Source organism: Danio aesculapii, chromosome 18 (genome assembly GCF_903798145.1).
Source record: "Danio aesculapii chromosome 18, fDanAes4.1, whole genome shotgun sequence".
Lineage (NCBI taxonomy): Eukaryota > Metazoa > Chordata > Actinopteri > Cypriniformes > Danionidae > Danio > Danio aesculapii.
In genome coordinates, this window is record NC_079452.1 from 33,222,006 (window position 1) to 33,238,244 (window position 16,239).

The 16,239-nt window shown below is 36.2% G+C and overlaps 1 protein-coding gene across 1 annotated transcript in view; it reads right to left on the minus strand.

The window, feature by feature from the left end:
• ppp6r2b (protein phosphatase 6, regulatory subunit 2b) overlaps positions 1 to 16,239 on the minus strand; it is a 67,534-nt gene that overhangs the window by 27,283 nt on the left and 24,012 nt on the right. Inside the window, exons 16-20 of the mRNA XM_056478602.1 lie at positions 14,313 to 14,440; positions 10,275 to 10,426; positions 9,660 to 9,834; positions 9,443 to 9,516; positions 7,168 to 7,348 (exon numbers count right to left, since the gene is read on the minus strand). Of these exons, the coding sequence (XP_056334577.1) occupies positions 7,168 to 7,348; positions 9,443 to 9,516; positions 9,660 to 9,834; positions 10,275 to 10,426; positions 14,313 to 14,440 (710 nt within the window). The remainder of the gene's footprint in view (positions 1 to 7,167; positions 7,349 to 9,442; positions 9,517 to 9,659; positions 9,835 to 10,274; positions 10,427 to 14,312; positions 14,441 to 16,239) is intronic.

Sequence of the window (16,239 nt, forward strand, 5' to 3'; positions counted from 1 at the left end):
CTTCCACACACACAACATTCACCTGAGAGTTCATTCTGATATCAACCACACAGACAAGAACAAGATTTAAAGGGATAGTTCACACAAAAAGCATGATTCTAGCAATGCCATGGTTGTGGGTTCAATGCCCATGGAATTCCAGAACTGATAACAGTGTACCTTCCGCTTTGGATAAAATTTCTGCCAAATGCCTATTTAAATTCCCAGTCCCTTTAAGAAGTTTTGAAACAAGCTTGCATATGGAAAAGACCAGAAGTGAAATGGTTATTTGCTGAAAACCTTAAAATTCAATACTCGGAATAAAGTCATTCGCTTGTCTGTTTTTATTATTCCGTCAATAAAAACATTACAAAGATGAAGCAAAATACTTGTGCATCTCAGAGCAACAATGCAGTGTTCAATTCAGATTCAGTTGTCCGTGATTCATTCTTAGATTCTAATAGAGCGGGTTTCAGCAAATCATCAATGATCCGGTAATAAACAGTCACTCGTTTCATGTCTAAAAGAATCAGCGCTCCTGAACACATCATTTGAGTCAATGATCCATAAGGAGAGTCATTTGTATAATTTCGAAATGAATCTGCACTCCCAAACAAATAACGTCAGTCAATGATTCAATAATCCATTCATAAAGAGTCACTTGTATAATTTCTAAATGAATCAGTGCTCCAGAACAAATCATTTAAGCCAATGATTCAACAATCCATTCATAAAGAGAGTCATTTGTATTTCTAAATGAATCAGTGCTCCTAAACAAATCGTTTGAGTCAATGATTCAATGATCCATTCATTAAGAGTCACTTGCATAATTTCTAAATGAATCAGCACTCCAGAACAAATCATTCAAGTCAATAATTCAATTATGCATTCCTAAAGAATCACTTGTTTCATTTCTAAATGAATCAGTGCTCCTGAACAAGTCATTTGATTCAGTGATTGAATGATCCATTTATAAAGAGACTCACTTGTAGAATTCCTAAACAAATCAGCGCTCCTGAACAAATCATGAGTCACTGATTCAATGAACCATCCATAAAGAGTCACTTATATAATTTCTAAATAAATCCAACAGTTTTTACGTGATTCATTCTTTTCCGTGGTTCAAATCACGTGATTCAATGGACCATTCATAGACTTACTTGTCTGATTTCTAATTGAATCAGTATTCCTGAAAAAAAGAGATCCATTCATAAAGAGTCACTTGTTTAATTTCTAAATGAATCAGCGCTCCTGAACAAATCATTTAGGTCAATGATTCAATGACCCATTTATAAAGTTACTTGGTTTGATGAAATGATTCACTGAAAACAGCTGATTGGTTCAGAATGATTTAATTGTTCATCCATAAACATGGCTGTTTCCAAATTAAATCAACTGGTTTCAACAAACCACGAGTCAAAGTTTGATATTTATATACACATACAGTTGTTACTAGAAAAAAATCCCTAAATATACTGATATAGATATATAGTCATAAATCACACACCCCAAGATATAAGACAGATTACAGTTGATTAAATACCATTTTTCTCTTTTCTTTTTTTTTTACTAATGCCAATAACAGTGTAACAGTACCGACAATGGAAAAATGCCACTTTTTTTTGGTTCATTTCAAGAAAGGATGAAATTTTCTGTGATTTTTCCCCATTTTTTTGGAACCGAATTCCTTGTATGGAAAAAAAGTAGTGTGACCGTTTTTTTTTGGGTGAGCTATCCCTTTAAAATAAAAAAAGAAAGTTAAAAAACAACCACTGAGACCTGCTCCCAATTATTTTTGCTCATATAAATATGTTTATGGATGTTGGTCGGAGCTGGAAAAAAAATGCGGTGGAAACGCAAGTGCAAACAAATCAGTACTGAAATCATGTCAGTACCTGGCCTAAAGGCTACAGCAAACAGAGATATTGATCAAGACACAAACACACACACACACACACACAGACTTGATCTCCTGCCTCGTTCAAACTGGAAAATACTGCTTCAGAAACATAAAAAACAACACAATAAATCAAGCCTTTGGATGATGCATATGTGAGGATTGACCTGTGGGTGTTGATGTAAAGTGTAGTGTTTCCAACAGTGAATATGTGTCTTCATCAGGGAAGACGGAGATCACGCAGAGTACCGCTCATGCTCATACCAAAAACACACATGGAGAGGAGACGTGTCTGAAAACAGGAAAGCCCATAGCCTTTAGCATTTCACAGATGGAGCGACGGCTGTCGTGAGGATGGAGGAGAATGAGGTTACATCGGGCCATTACTACTGGAGTCGCCCCTGGAGAACAAGACAGGTCAAATGACATATTTAGAGATTTTAAAAGAATATTTAATAATTAAAGTGATAGTTCACCCAAATATGAAAATTCTGCCATCATTTACTCACCTTTAACTGGTTTAAACCCTATTTGAGTTTCTTTCTTCTGTTAAACAAAATAATTTTTTTTTCTAATGCTTGTAGCTGGCACCGATTGACTTCCAAAGTTTTTATAACGCTTGTAGCTGGCACCAATTGACTTCCATATTAAGTTTTTCTTAATGCTTGTAGCTGGCACCAATTGACTTCCATATGAACTTTTTCTTAATGCTTGTAGCTGGCACCAATTGACTTCCATATGAACTTTTTCTTAATGCTTGTAGCTGGCACCAATTGATGTCTATAGTATTTGTTTTCTAATGCTTGTAGCTGGCACCAATTGACTCCCATAGTATTTTCCCTAATGCTTGTAACTGGCACCAATTGACTTCCATAGTATTTGTTTTCTATTGCTTGTAGCTGGCAGCAACTGATTTGCATAGTATTTTTATTCCTAATGTTTGTAGCTGGCACCAATTGACTTCCATTGTTTTTGTTTTATAAAGCTTGTGGCTGGCACCAATTGACTTCCATATTAACTCTTTCTTAATGCTTGTAGCTGGCACCAATTGATGTCTATAGTATTTGTTTTCTAATGCTTGTAGCTGGCACCAATTGACTTCAATAGCATTTTTCTTCCTAATGCTTGTAGCTGGCACCAATTGACTTCCAAAGTTTTTTTAACGCTTGTAGCTGGCACTAATTGACTTCCATATTATTTTTTTTCTTAATGCTTGTAGCTGGCATCAATTGATGTCTATAGTATTTGTTTTCTAATGCTTGTAGCTGGCACCAATTGACTTCCAAAGTTTTTTAACGCTTGTGGCTGGCACCAATTGACTTCCATATGAACTTTTTCTTAATGCTTGTAGCTGGCACCAATTGATGTCTATAGTATTTGTTTTCTAATGCTTGTAGCTGGCACCAATTGACTTCAATAGTATTTTTTATTCCAAATGCTTGTAGCTGGGAGCAATTGACTCCCATAGTATTTTTTATTCCTAATGCTTGTAGCTGGCACCAACTGACTCCCATAGTATTTTCTCTAATGCTTGTAACTGGCACCAATTGACTTCCATTGTATTTGTTTTCTAATGCTTGTAACTGGCAGCAACTGATTTCCATAGTATTTTTATTCCTAATGTTTGTAGCTGGCACCAATTGACTTCCATAGTATTTTCCCTAATGCTTGTAGCTGGCACCAATTGACTTTCATAGTATTTGTTTTCTAATGCTTGTAGCTGGCACCAATTGACCTCCATAGTATTTTCTTTCCTATGCCTAATAGTAACGTCCACACTCTCATTTTTCAGGCTCTCAGAATACTGCAAGCGTACAGCAAGTCCTGTGACTAGAACTAACCAATCAGCTTCATGCTTTGTATGGAATATAAGTAGTGTACAAGTACAAGTAGTGACGCAGCTAGCTTAACTACGATTCTCAGTAGCATGGCAGTAACGTGGCTACTTTCTAAATCAAATAACTTTTCAGAAGCAAAGCTATTTTTTTAGTCAAGTAGCGTCCACACAAGCTACATTTACCAATCACAGATCAATAAGTGACGGCACTGACATTCACGGAGCTGTGAAGCCGGTGTCTAGCTGATAAAAGTAAATCCATATGATGGCAAAAATGATGATTTCTTCTTCCTGTTTTACAGTGGTCAACAAAAAACTTTTTGGTGCGTTACTGCTACCTCTCGCTCTGGCCGGTGACGTCGCCAAACAATTAGGCTAACATGAGAAACTTGCTTGATGGAAAGACGAGACTGAGGGAGAAAGGTTATTTCTGAAGCAGGTTTCCTCATAACTACACCTTGAGAAGTACATGTTAAGTTGTAATAACGTTAATTCTGATGCTGTGCTTTTGTTAAATGTGATTAGATTTTTTTTTAAATGTTGTTTGTTAGTTGAGTTGGTTTTAAATTAACTTATAGTTTGTCCAGCAAATGAGCCCAAGTGCATCCATATAGGGCTACAAAAATACTTTAGCAATTTATAGTAAATATAAAAATAATGTTTTTGAACTACACAATAGTGAAGGACTCTAAGGAATTAATTTGCTGTGGTGATTTTACTAAATATACATATATATAGCTTACTGTAGTAAAGGCTAAAGTTTGTAATGGTAATTACTATTAGTTCATGATTGTTACGAATGATGCTACATTATATAGTGTAATTCATTCATGAAGAGTTGTAAATATATATACAATACAATGCTTATTCCTGAATATTTCCCTTTACTATAAATTACTATAGTATTTTAAATACTGTGTAACACCCGGTTTTATTGGATTTTTTGTTTTTGCTGTTATATACTATAATTTGTTTCTGTTTGGTATTAATAACAGTAAATAACTGAACTGAACAATTATACCTTATATGTTTCATTGGCAGTTTTATTGATCACTAAGATATGATTGACTTGGATTTAAGTTGCTTTAATTTAAAAATGAATACTACAAAAATAGCTTAGATGTAGCTGAGCTACTTTTGGCTAGTGGCTTTTGGCTTAGCTAAAAGCTACATTTCCCAGGGGCTAGCTTTTAGTGTGATTAAGCCACATTTTAAGTAGAGTAGCTCATAGCTTAGCTCACTACATTTTTCAAGTAGCCTGCCCAACACTGTATTTCAGTAATAACAGTAGGCTAATTCCCTCAGACAAACACAGCGCACACAAACACTGCAGTGCTTTTTCATTTTCTCCATAAATAAAAGTTGTATCAGAGCTGCAGCAAGGCTTTGTCCTTTTGATGAGGTCATTTTCAATTTTGGGTGAACTATTCCTTTAAGATTTCTGTGACTTAATGTAACGTAAATAGTGCCCCAATTGTTTCTCATGGGGATGACTTTAAAAACATTTTTGAAATCTCAGTAGCATCTCAGTAATTAAACACATGCTTCATGATGAATATAAGGAGTTTGTAATCCTATGAACCCAAATATATGCGTCTTACAAATATGAATACCTCGGGTTTCCTTTCAAACATATGTCCAGCAAGCTCCTGTGGTAAAACACTCACTTCTTCTCCTTGGGCGACTGAGTACCAGTGATGGGCATCGCCATGGTTCCTGTTGCTTTGACATCTGTTGTCATGCCACCTGTTGCTTTGGCATTAGTGTCACTGAAAGACAGTGGAAGGAAGCATTATGGACATCATAGTCCTGAAAACACTTTCTGAGACGTCTTGAGTCAAAGCAGCTGATAATTTGTACTATCTGCAAAAATGCATGCGAATTGTGTATTAGAGCATTTTATTATTGTTATTAGTATTGTTGTTGTTGTTATTAACTATAGAAATACGCATCTTTGTATAAAAATGGACATTATTAGATTAACAGCTTCCAGAAGGACAAAAGAATTTAAAAGATGTTACAGTTTCATTAGTAGGAATAATTATAATGACAGTGGCAAATCTATATAATGATAATGTTTTGAAGTGGAATAAAATTATTATTAGTAATGGTAGGAGTAGTAGTACTGGTAATGATAATGAAATAATAATACTGCTTCAAAGTAAGATTGTTAGAAAATAAAATAATTATTATACATACTGACTCTGCTAATAATTGTTTTACACTTAAATTTTGAACAACAATAAGTGATAAGGATAATAATAACAACCAGGCATGGGACGATAACCGTTTTCAAGGTATACCACGGTTTGTAAAAGTCAAGGTTTTAAAACCACCAAAATTTCTGTTAAGCAGTTCTTACTGTACATGAAAGATTGTTTTTTTTTCTAGGACAACAGTATGTCCAGCAGAAAAGATTTTAAATTGTAAAGAAATCTGTGTTTGAAACTAATGAAGTCAGCAGAAGTCAAAGATTCATTTGAATTATTAAGCTAACATGTTTACTGCTCCATAATATTGTAAATGTTTCTCAAAATAAAAGATATTGGCTGCGTCCAAAATCCCCTACTACTCAGTAGGTCCTGCATTTGAATTTACTACTCAACGATAGAAAAGTACATTCTATGCAGTATAAATGTAAGTAGTATGAATGGAGCTCAGATGTACAACGTCCGCCATTTTATCATGATCACGTGACACACCCGCAGGTCATCCGGGTACTTCTCGCATACTTTTTAAATAAATATATTATGAATTCGGACATACTACTCAGCTTGCATACTGTTTTTAGCGTACTATATAGTATGGAGGTATGCAATTTCAGACGCGGTCATTGTGTTCAAAGTGGAAAAAAGCTCTTGTTTTTTTAACCAGATATTTAAAATGAATATATTTTAGAGCAGTAATCACAATACCGTGAAACCGTGATATTTTTATCCAAGGTTATCATACCGTTAGAATCTTATACCGACCCATGTCTAATAACAATAATAATTCTTATAAGTAAATAGAAGTGCTAATAACAGTAACAGTAAAATGTTTCAAATATAACAAGATTATTATTACTACTACTGCTAATAATCATAATTTATTTACTTTATTATTAGCAGTAGTATTAAAAATATTACTAATACTAATATAAATGTAATATAATACTAATATAATACTAATAATGTTGTTACATTTTAATCTTAAATATTTCTTTTTTACTTTTATATTTCTTAGTTCTATTATTAGTGCTACTTTTGATTTAATTAAATTTAATAATAATAGTAATAATATTTAAAAGTAAAATGAAATAAAATTATAAAATTCCTACAAATAATAATTATTTCACTTTTAAGCAACAATAGATAATTCTCTAATTAAAATTATTCTTAATAGAAAATACAGCATTACTATTGGCAATAAGTTGGCATGAATGTGTGTTTGTATTGTATTATTGTGCGTTTACCTGCTGTAGACTGCTTTCTCGTGTTTTGCGTCCGTTTTGAGTTTGACGCTGCTCTCAGTGATGATGCTGGATTTTTCCTCCTCTTCCTCGCTGTCTGATCCACTGGAGCTGCTGTCAGACGCTACTAGAGGAGCTTTCCTCGCTCCACACACACTCCACACACAAGCCGTCGAGCCCTTCACTAACACACATAAACATACAATACTAACAGTAATAATAACAATACTGTGAGTTTCAAAATGCGTCGCTATTCTCTCTTAAATCAATTCAGATCTTAGTTTTTACCAGCAAATGGCGCTGTATGCTTTGCAATCAGTCATACTCTGCTTGCATCTAATTCTTTACAAATACCACTTATTTATTTACATAAAATAATCATTAAGAACGTTACGAAAGGTTAAAGCAAAGAGCGTTTAAGAGAGTTCACAGTGAGCTGTGTTTACATTACTCTAGGTGACAAAAAATAGCCGAGAACCGCCTGCTGTTAACAACTAGCCTAGAGCGCCATCTACTGTTCAAAACTAGCCTACAGCATCAGCTGCTGTTTAAAAACTAGCCTAGAGCACCATCTACTGTTCAAAACTAGCCTACAGCACCATCTGCTCATCTGCTGTTTAAAAACTAGCCTAGTGTGCGTCTGCTGTTAAAAACTAGCATAGAGTGCCATCTACTGTTCAAAACTAGCCTAGAGTGCCGACTGCTGTTAAAAACTAGCCAAGAGCGCCATCTACCGTTCAAAACTAGCCTAGAGTGCCGTCTGCTGTTAAAAAACTAGTCTAGAGTGCCGTCTACGGTTCAAACTAGCCTAGAGTGCCATCTGCTATTAAAAAACTTGCCTAGAGTGCCGTCTGCTGTTAAAAACTAGCCTAGAGCGCCATCTACTGTTCAAAACTAGCCTAGAGTGCCATCTGCTGTTAAAAAACTTGCCTAGAGTGCCGTCTGCTGTTAAAAACTAGCCTAGAGCGCCATCTACTGTTCAAAACTAGCCTAGAGTGCCATCAGCTGTTAAAAAACTTGCCTAGAGTGCCGTCTGCTGTTAAAAACTAGCCTAGAGCGCCATCTACTGTTCAAAACTATCATAGAGTGCCATCTGCTGTAAAAAAACAAAAAAACAAAGCACAGTATTGATTCAAGAGAGAATACACACATTTTTCAATCTATTTTTTTGCCACAGCTCTACAGTAAATAAGACGTTAAAATGACATGCAAAACACTACAACTAAGTAAAGTTACCTAAATAATACTACAAATACATATGGATGAAAATTAGGGTTGGGCGACAAATGTCGACAAATTTGGCATCGTACGATGTGTAATGTGAAACATCGCGATGGACGATGACATCATCGTCGTAGGCGGTGGTGAATTAATTATTTTTGAATAATTCATTAATTCATAACTGATTAATTCTTTGTAGCCTACCATTTCAACTACCTGACCCGTATGGTCTTTGTTTTACCCATAACCAAATCATGAATAAATAAAGAGAAGTTACACACAAAATTACCACCTGTTAATCACTTTTTTCACGGGACTCTGGCATGAATAGGCAGAGTGATCTGTGTTGTTATAATGGCGTCCACATACTTGGTTGGTAAAAAAGTGCAAAAACAACAGGAACCAACCAACAGTATCTGAGGTTTTTGCTAATATTACTTAGTACAAGCAGGAAAGCGAAAGATTGAAGCTGTGTTCTGACGATATGACACATTACCTGATAGATTTAAAAGAACAAAGAGTCATTAGATAGAGACAAAATGAATTAAATATCACGTTTAACAACTTTAGTGAGACGCGATCCAGCAGTACATCCTTGATAAACCGTCCGACCTGCACTGCTCTCTGGGGTTTTGTGCTCAAAGCTGACTGCCTGGAGCTCAGACGTGCACATACGCTGCATGACAGAGTATGTGTGTGTGGTCATGGGATGTGCGTTTTCAGCGGTTTAGTGTGGAAAGAGGGCTTTTCAAAAACACTAGATGAAACGCCAGTGTGGGCGTGGATCGTTTCTATTCTAAAATGCCATTTTAAAACTAAGACGTATTAGTGTAAACGGGGCCTCAGTGTGTATTTTTTGCGAGTGGGTTGCTGCTGCGATGGGGGCGGGGTGGAGGATCGCGATGCCAGCTCAGCATCGTGATGTCTATCTGCCATCAGTGATGGACGATGGCATCGTCTATCAACCCAACCATAATGAAAATTTAATTTTATACAAAATTTGAAACACTTGAATAGCGTGAATATACTATTAGAGAAATGTCTATAAAGCACTTACGTTCTTCAGTCTCGCTCTGTTTGTTGGGATTTTCTGGGTTGACAGGTGAACTACATCTGGGTCCTGCATCTGAACTGCAGACACAAGAGCATTCAGCACAGAGTGACACAAGTAGACAACATCAGCTCGAACACACAACATTTGGACTTTTTTTTTATTACACTCTCAAGCTAATTTTCCAAACACAGAAATGAGTTAAAACCCAGCTCCTTCTCACCAGCAGAAGGGTTGGAAGTCTCCAAAAGTGGCCCAGCCTTTGTCCTCACTCTGACTGAGCTGAGAGTCAGAGCCGGAGCCAGAGCCGCCCCACACACTGGAGCCCGTGTCCATCGCTATACTGGCCAGATCCCGACAGCTGAAGTCATCCTCAAAACTCGCGATCCAGCCGGGACCTGATGGGGACAGTGAAGAGCACATTCACTGTTTACAAGACATTTTGCAGTACTATCAAATGCAGTAAAATCAAGTAAACGTGTTTACTCTCTTTAACCTTTATTTAAGGCAGAGACATTTTTTTAGATCAGTTTTGAGATGAATATTAATAATTTCGGGCTTGACTGTATTTGAGATATACAGTCAAGCTCGAAATTATTAATCCCCCTGGCAAATTCTGACAAAGTTTTTGTTTAAATGTAAATAAAAGCTGAGATTTTTTTTTCACAATGATGCCTCTTATACATCGTCTAATTATCTTTTAGGAGAAGCTGGAGTCATTTCCAGTCAGAATTTGACAGCGGTGTCAATAATTTTGTGCTTGACTGTACATGTGAGATGTGTAAATAATATTGATAGTGTAAATGAACAATATAAAGTTTGTGAGTTATGAGCATACTCTGCGGATCACTCGGCTGCTTCGCTTCCTGGATCTTGCTCTGGTCTGGATTGGGCTTGATCTCTGGAAACCACTCCATGTCAGGAGAGCCCAGACGCTTACGAGAGCCACCGTCCGCCTCGCTCTTCTGAGGGTTCGTCACCAGGCCAAACCTTCAGAAATAAAAGCACAACTTTTAAAAAAAGAAGACACTGGTATTTTATGTTGGATATCTGGCCATTAGGGGTGTAATAATACATGTATTCATACAGAATCATCACGGTTTAAGGGTCATGTTTCGGTCCAGATGTGCCAATCACTGGAGTTAGACAAAAAAAATAAATAAAAGACCACAGCAGAGCAACAACTTAGCAGCTATTCACAAAGAACACATCTTTGCCTCTGAAAATGCAAGACGCAACACTCAGAAATGCTCCGCCATGTTGCTGTTGTCATGCCAACTTGTTACTGTAAAACAGAAACAGTAATATTAAAACAGTGTAAACAGAACCTTGCAATATTAGTCTCGCCTCTGAGTACTCTGGAACTGACATTAATGAGCGATGCTCTGTGTAAAATCTCAAAGCTTTTATCGACACACAGCATGTAAAAAAAGCTGTGCTCATGTGTGAGATGCTGCAAAATACCATAGACTGTAAAAAAATATGAACAAAGTGTCTGTTAGGCCAGACTTGAATGGTTTGGGAGCACAATACAAATAAAACAAAAGAAAAAATATGATATATATGCTGCGTTCAGCTGCAAGAATCAGCCGGAATCAGGTGATGTAAGATGACGCGATGGTGAGCTGCGGAGACATGTCACTCAAGTAGCCACGTTCTAATTATGCAGAATTTTAAAGACTAATAAAAGTGAAACGGATGAGTTACAAAAAAAATTCACCCCCTTCACAGTTGTCATGAAAGGTAATGTTAGCTATAAACGGCAAAAAATGTAATGTCCTTCTGTAATGTTGGGCATTTTAAATTAGAGTGAATGTAAATTTGTTCTGTTTTGGAGTAAGCCCCCAGTGGCCAGTCGATGAGTTGCAGTGTCAGTTCTGTATTAGCTCCACAAGGGAGAGCAGGAGGTTGCTGCTTGCAATAGATGCAAATGTATGATGGTCACACAAATCCGTCAACTAAGTTCACATAAAAAAACAATGGAAATATTTTTTAGGGGGGTTTTACCTTTTAATATGATAGGATAGAGGATGACAGACATGAAAGTGTTGGGAGCAGAGAGAGTCGAAGGATCGGCATAGGACCTCGAGCCGGGAATCAAACTCGGGTCGCCATGAGCACCATGGTGCTATATGTCAGCACGCCTAATCACTAGGCTATAGGCGCTGACGGAAATAAGAGTTAATAATGAGTTTCCGTCTCATCACATGTGCACGCAAGTCAGCCTCTTCTCTATATAAACACACACACATGCTGCACCCGCTGTTATGATGGACACAGAGTGCTTGCATTTTCATTTAAAGAGATTTCGATTTTGAATCTTACTTTAATACACAGTTATTATTGCTGTACCGTTACATCCCTACTGGCCACACGGGATTAAATGAAAATGAACAGACAGATAAAGCAGCTAAGGAAGCGATACAGTCGGAGGAAACAGAATGTTAAAAATACAGTTTCTGATTTCAAACCTACCAAGAATCTTTACATTATTAAAAAAATGGCAAGTGGAACGGGATGAATGTACAAACAACAAATTGTATGAAGTGAATCCATTAGTAAATGAAAGAAATAATCACCATTTTGAAAAGAGACACGGCGAGCCTGTACATATGAGATTTAGAATGGGCCACTAAAGACTTACACACTGATATTTACTAAAAGTGGAAGAGAAACCTTCGTGACTTGTCTATTTATTTATTTATTATTTATTTATTGCCACATCAGCAACTTATTGCTATTTCGTGGCCAAATGGAAATACATAAAATATTACATGATAAAAAACTACTTCGTATTAAACTAAAAAAGTTACTTAGATAAATATATAATATATAAATAGATAAAATTCACACAAAAATTTATTCAAAGTTAAATATGATTTTTCAATTACATTTTTTTATAAAAAAATGTAAAACTCTTCATGGTGGTACGTTTTTAAAAATGTCCATCAAAGTGCTCTCCTTATAAAAATGTTGTCAAATGGAATTTAAACTTCTACATTCCAACAAAATATGTTTTATGGTAAGATCAGTCTGGCGGTAATTATGGTAATTACATTTAGTTGATTCTTTGTTATTCAATAAATAAAAATGTTTCAACCTAGAATGTCCAATTCGACATCTAGTATAGAACGTCTGATCATGCCTGGTCTCAAAATGATAATTTGCTAAATGTCTTTCATGTATTTTCGGGTTAATTTCATGTAATTTATTATTTATGCAGTTGTCCCATTCCCTTAGCCAAGTTTCGTTTATGTATGGATTGTGGGTTTCAAGTCCTCAGGAGGAATTAAACATTCTGTCACATTCAAGGAGAAAGCCTGTTTTGCTGCTTCATCTGCCAGTTCATTTCCACCTAGTCCCATATGACCTGGAACCCAACAGAGGATAATGTTGAACTTCTGATTTTCTAGTGTTGTCATTTTCTTTAATATCATGGACATTATGGGGTGATCCCACTTAGCAGCTTCGAGTGCTTGAAGACAGGATTTGAAATCTGTGCAGATTAAAGTTACGATGCTGTTTCCTTTCCATTTGTTCTAAAGCCATATTTCAAGAGTTCACACTTAGCTGATAATCAATAAAGTGTATTTGGCATGCTGTCTCGGGAGAGAGCCCTGAGCTCGTAATATCCTCGAGCCCGGGGCTCCCACCCGTTAGAAGGGCGAGAGGGGAGTTCGAGCTCAGGTAGGTCTCGAGAACTCCCCTGCTTGTCGCTGCGTGAAAAGTGTAAACTAGGGTTGTTTCATTGATAATGTTTAGTCGATTGACTATGTTTTATGTTTTTGGACGGTGGGAGGAAACCGGGGGACCCGGATGAAAACCCACGCGAACACGGGGAGAACATGCAAACTCCGCACAGAAACGCCAACCAGTCCTATAGGAAGTTGGACTAGTGGTGTTCTTGCTGTGAGGCCACAGCGTAGCCGCTGGGCCACCGTGTCGCCCATCGGAAAAAGAGGGAGGAAGTAGGGGTGGAAGGGGGAAGCTTCAAGACGAAGGTAACTGGAGTGAAAAACTCTGGTTATTTATAATGCGTCCGTAATCATCTAATTGGTTAGATTACGGAGCTAATGAGGAGCCAGCCGTGTTGATTATAAGCACATGATCCTCTCGAAATTAGTTTATGAATAAACCACACTTATTGCATAAGCTTCTGCTGTGTAAACCGTCCAAAAACCAAAGACATCATCTTTAAACACCACTGCTGCTGTTACTCCTTTGTCTGTTTTCGATCCATCTGTATATATGGGTTCATGATGAGGGAGACTGCCTGTTATTTGTTTGAATTCTTGTTTGTATTCATTTGGGTGAGTCAAGGACTTCTTCTGTTTGGTTAAGTTCCATAAGATTCTTATTTTCGTGTTGCACCAAGGAGGAATATGGCTCAAATCAGGTATTGATAGTTTTTCCATATTAACACCCATATTCTTCAGGTGGGGTTTCATACGAATTCCAAAAGGACTGATATAATTGGGTCTGTCTTCATGCAATTCTAAATATTCAGGGTGGAAAACTGTTGTGACTTGTCTAAAGTATTTGACAATAAAACATATTTTAGTAGAATGCTGCTTATTTTTAAAGGATATTGGAGAACATTTCGATTCAGGAAATATTTGAAGGGAAACGCTTGAAAAGCTCCTCTCCTGGAGGAATTGTGGAGTATTTATCATTGAAAGATGACCTTTTATCAGAATTGTTGTCATGTGGAATGTTTTTTCTAGAATGTTGTTAAATTATTTATTGAATATTTGTTACTGATGTTGCTATGAATATAGTTAATGCTGCTGATATGGCATTAGAAGAGAAATAAATAAATATGTAAAGCACGACAGCAGTGTGAGTAGTGGATGTTTAGTGTGCGTGATTTATCAACCTGCTTCTGGCCTTCACTTGTGTTGCATAGTTGATTTCTTTATCCTCCCAAATATCTTCCTCCTCCTCGGCTTCATCGAATGGACGGATTCTCTCCTTCGTACGAGTCTCAAACACTGCGGAGCTCGCCTGAGAGAGGAAAGAAAAGAGAGGAGGCCTGAGAAAGGAAACTACAAAATTAGCAATTTAGTTAATTTGATCTCCAAACTACAAGAAGTGTAGATCTCATCATTTTGACTTTTTACATCACGAATTAGCAAAGGATAATGCAGAAGTGCAAATGTTGCTAAACGTCAACCTGATTTAAACAAGTAGGACATGTTCCTGCATTAACATCTATGCTGATCCTGGAACAACATTCCAATCAGCCAATCAGAATAAAGGGATACCTTTAAGGTGTATGTTTAATTTAGGTTTATGGTTGGGTTTATGCACTTCTACATGATTGTTATCCAACTATTATTCCCGTCTGATTTTGGGAATAATTCACAGTTATGGTTGGGTCAACATAGACGTTAATCCAGGATTCCATCATACTTGGCAAAATCATGACGTGTGTTGTTATAAGCTCAGAATTGCAAGTAAAAAGTCAGTTTTGTGTAGGCATGGGACGATAACCGTTTTCAAGGTATACCGCGGTTTGTAAAAGTCAAGGTTTTAAAACCACCAAAATTTTCTGTTATGCCGTTCTTACTGTACATGTAAGATTGTTTTTTTTTTCTAGGACAACAGTATGTCCAGCGGAAAAGATATCCAGAAATGCCATTTTAAATTGTAAAGAAATCTGTGTTTGAAACTAATGAAGACAACAGAAGTCAAAGATTCATTTGAATTATTCAGCCTGACATGTTTACGGCTCCAAAATATTTAAAATGTTTCTCAAAATAAAATATATTGGCTGCGTTCGAAATCGCCTACTACTCAGAAGGTCCTGCATTTGAATTTACTAATCGACCGATAGGAAAGTACATTCTATACAGTATGAATGTGAGTAGTATGAATGGAGCTCAGATGTACCAGGTCCGCCATTTTATCATGATCACGTGACAAACCCGCTTCACTCCCATTCATGAATTCTCTCACAGTGTATCATGGGATAGCATAGCGTCCATCGTATGCACACTTCAGAATCTCGCCCGAAGTAGTAGGTCATCCGGGTACTTCTCGCATATGTAAAAAAATATATATACTATGAATTCGGACATACTACTCAGCTTGCATACTGTTTTTAGCGTACTATATAGTATGGAGGTATGCAATTTCGGACGTGGCCATTGTGTTCAAAGTGGAAAAAAGCTCTTGTTTTTTACCCAAACATTTAAAATGAATATATTTTAGAGCAGTAATCACAATAGCGTAAAACTGTGATTTTTTTATCTAAGGTTATCATACCGTTAGAATCTTATAACAGCCCATGCCTAGTTTTGTGAGATAAATTGATATAAATGTCAAATGAATTGTAAAATAGTGTATAATCTTCTAATTGTGATATGTCCGAATTAGAAGGAATAATAACTAAATTGCAAAAAAGGATTGAGAAACAAACTTGTGAAATCCAGAAAACAAGATATAAATGTACAATTGCAAAATATAACCAGAATTGTGAGACATAAACTCAATTGCAAAAAAAAAAAACAAAAAATCCAGAATGAAAAACAATTTTTTGTTATTTAAAAAAAAAAAGTAGGAAATGTGAGATATAAACTCTGAATTGCAAAAAATCTATTTTAAATTGTGAGAAATTAAGTCCAAATACAAGATATACACATAGAATTGCTAAATATAAACAGAATTTCAAGATTTATGAATAGAGAGATGTAAATGATTTTTTTGAGAATTAAAAAAGTCAGAATTGTGAGATATAAACTCAAAATGTTAAATCAATTGCATGATAGTGTATAATCTTCTAATATAATCTAAAATTCCAT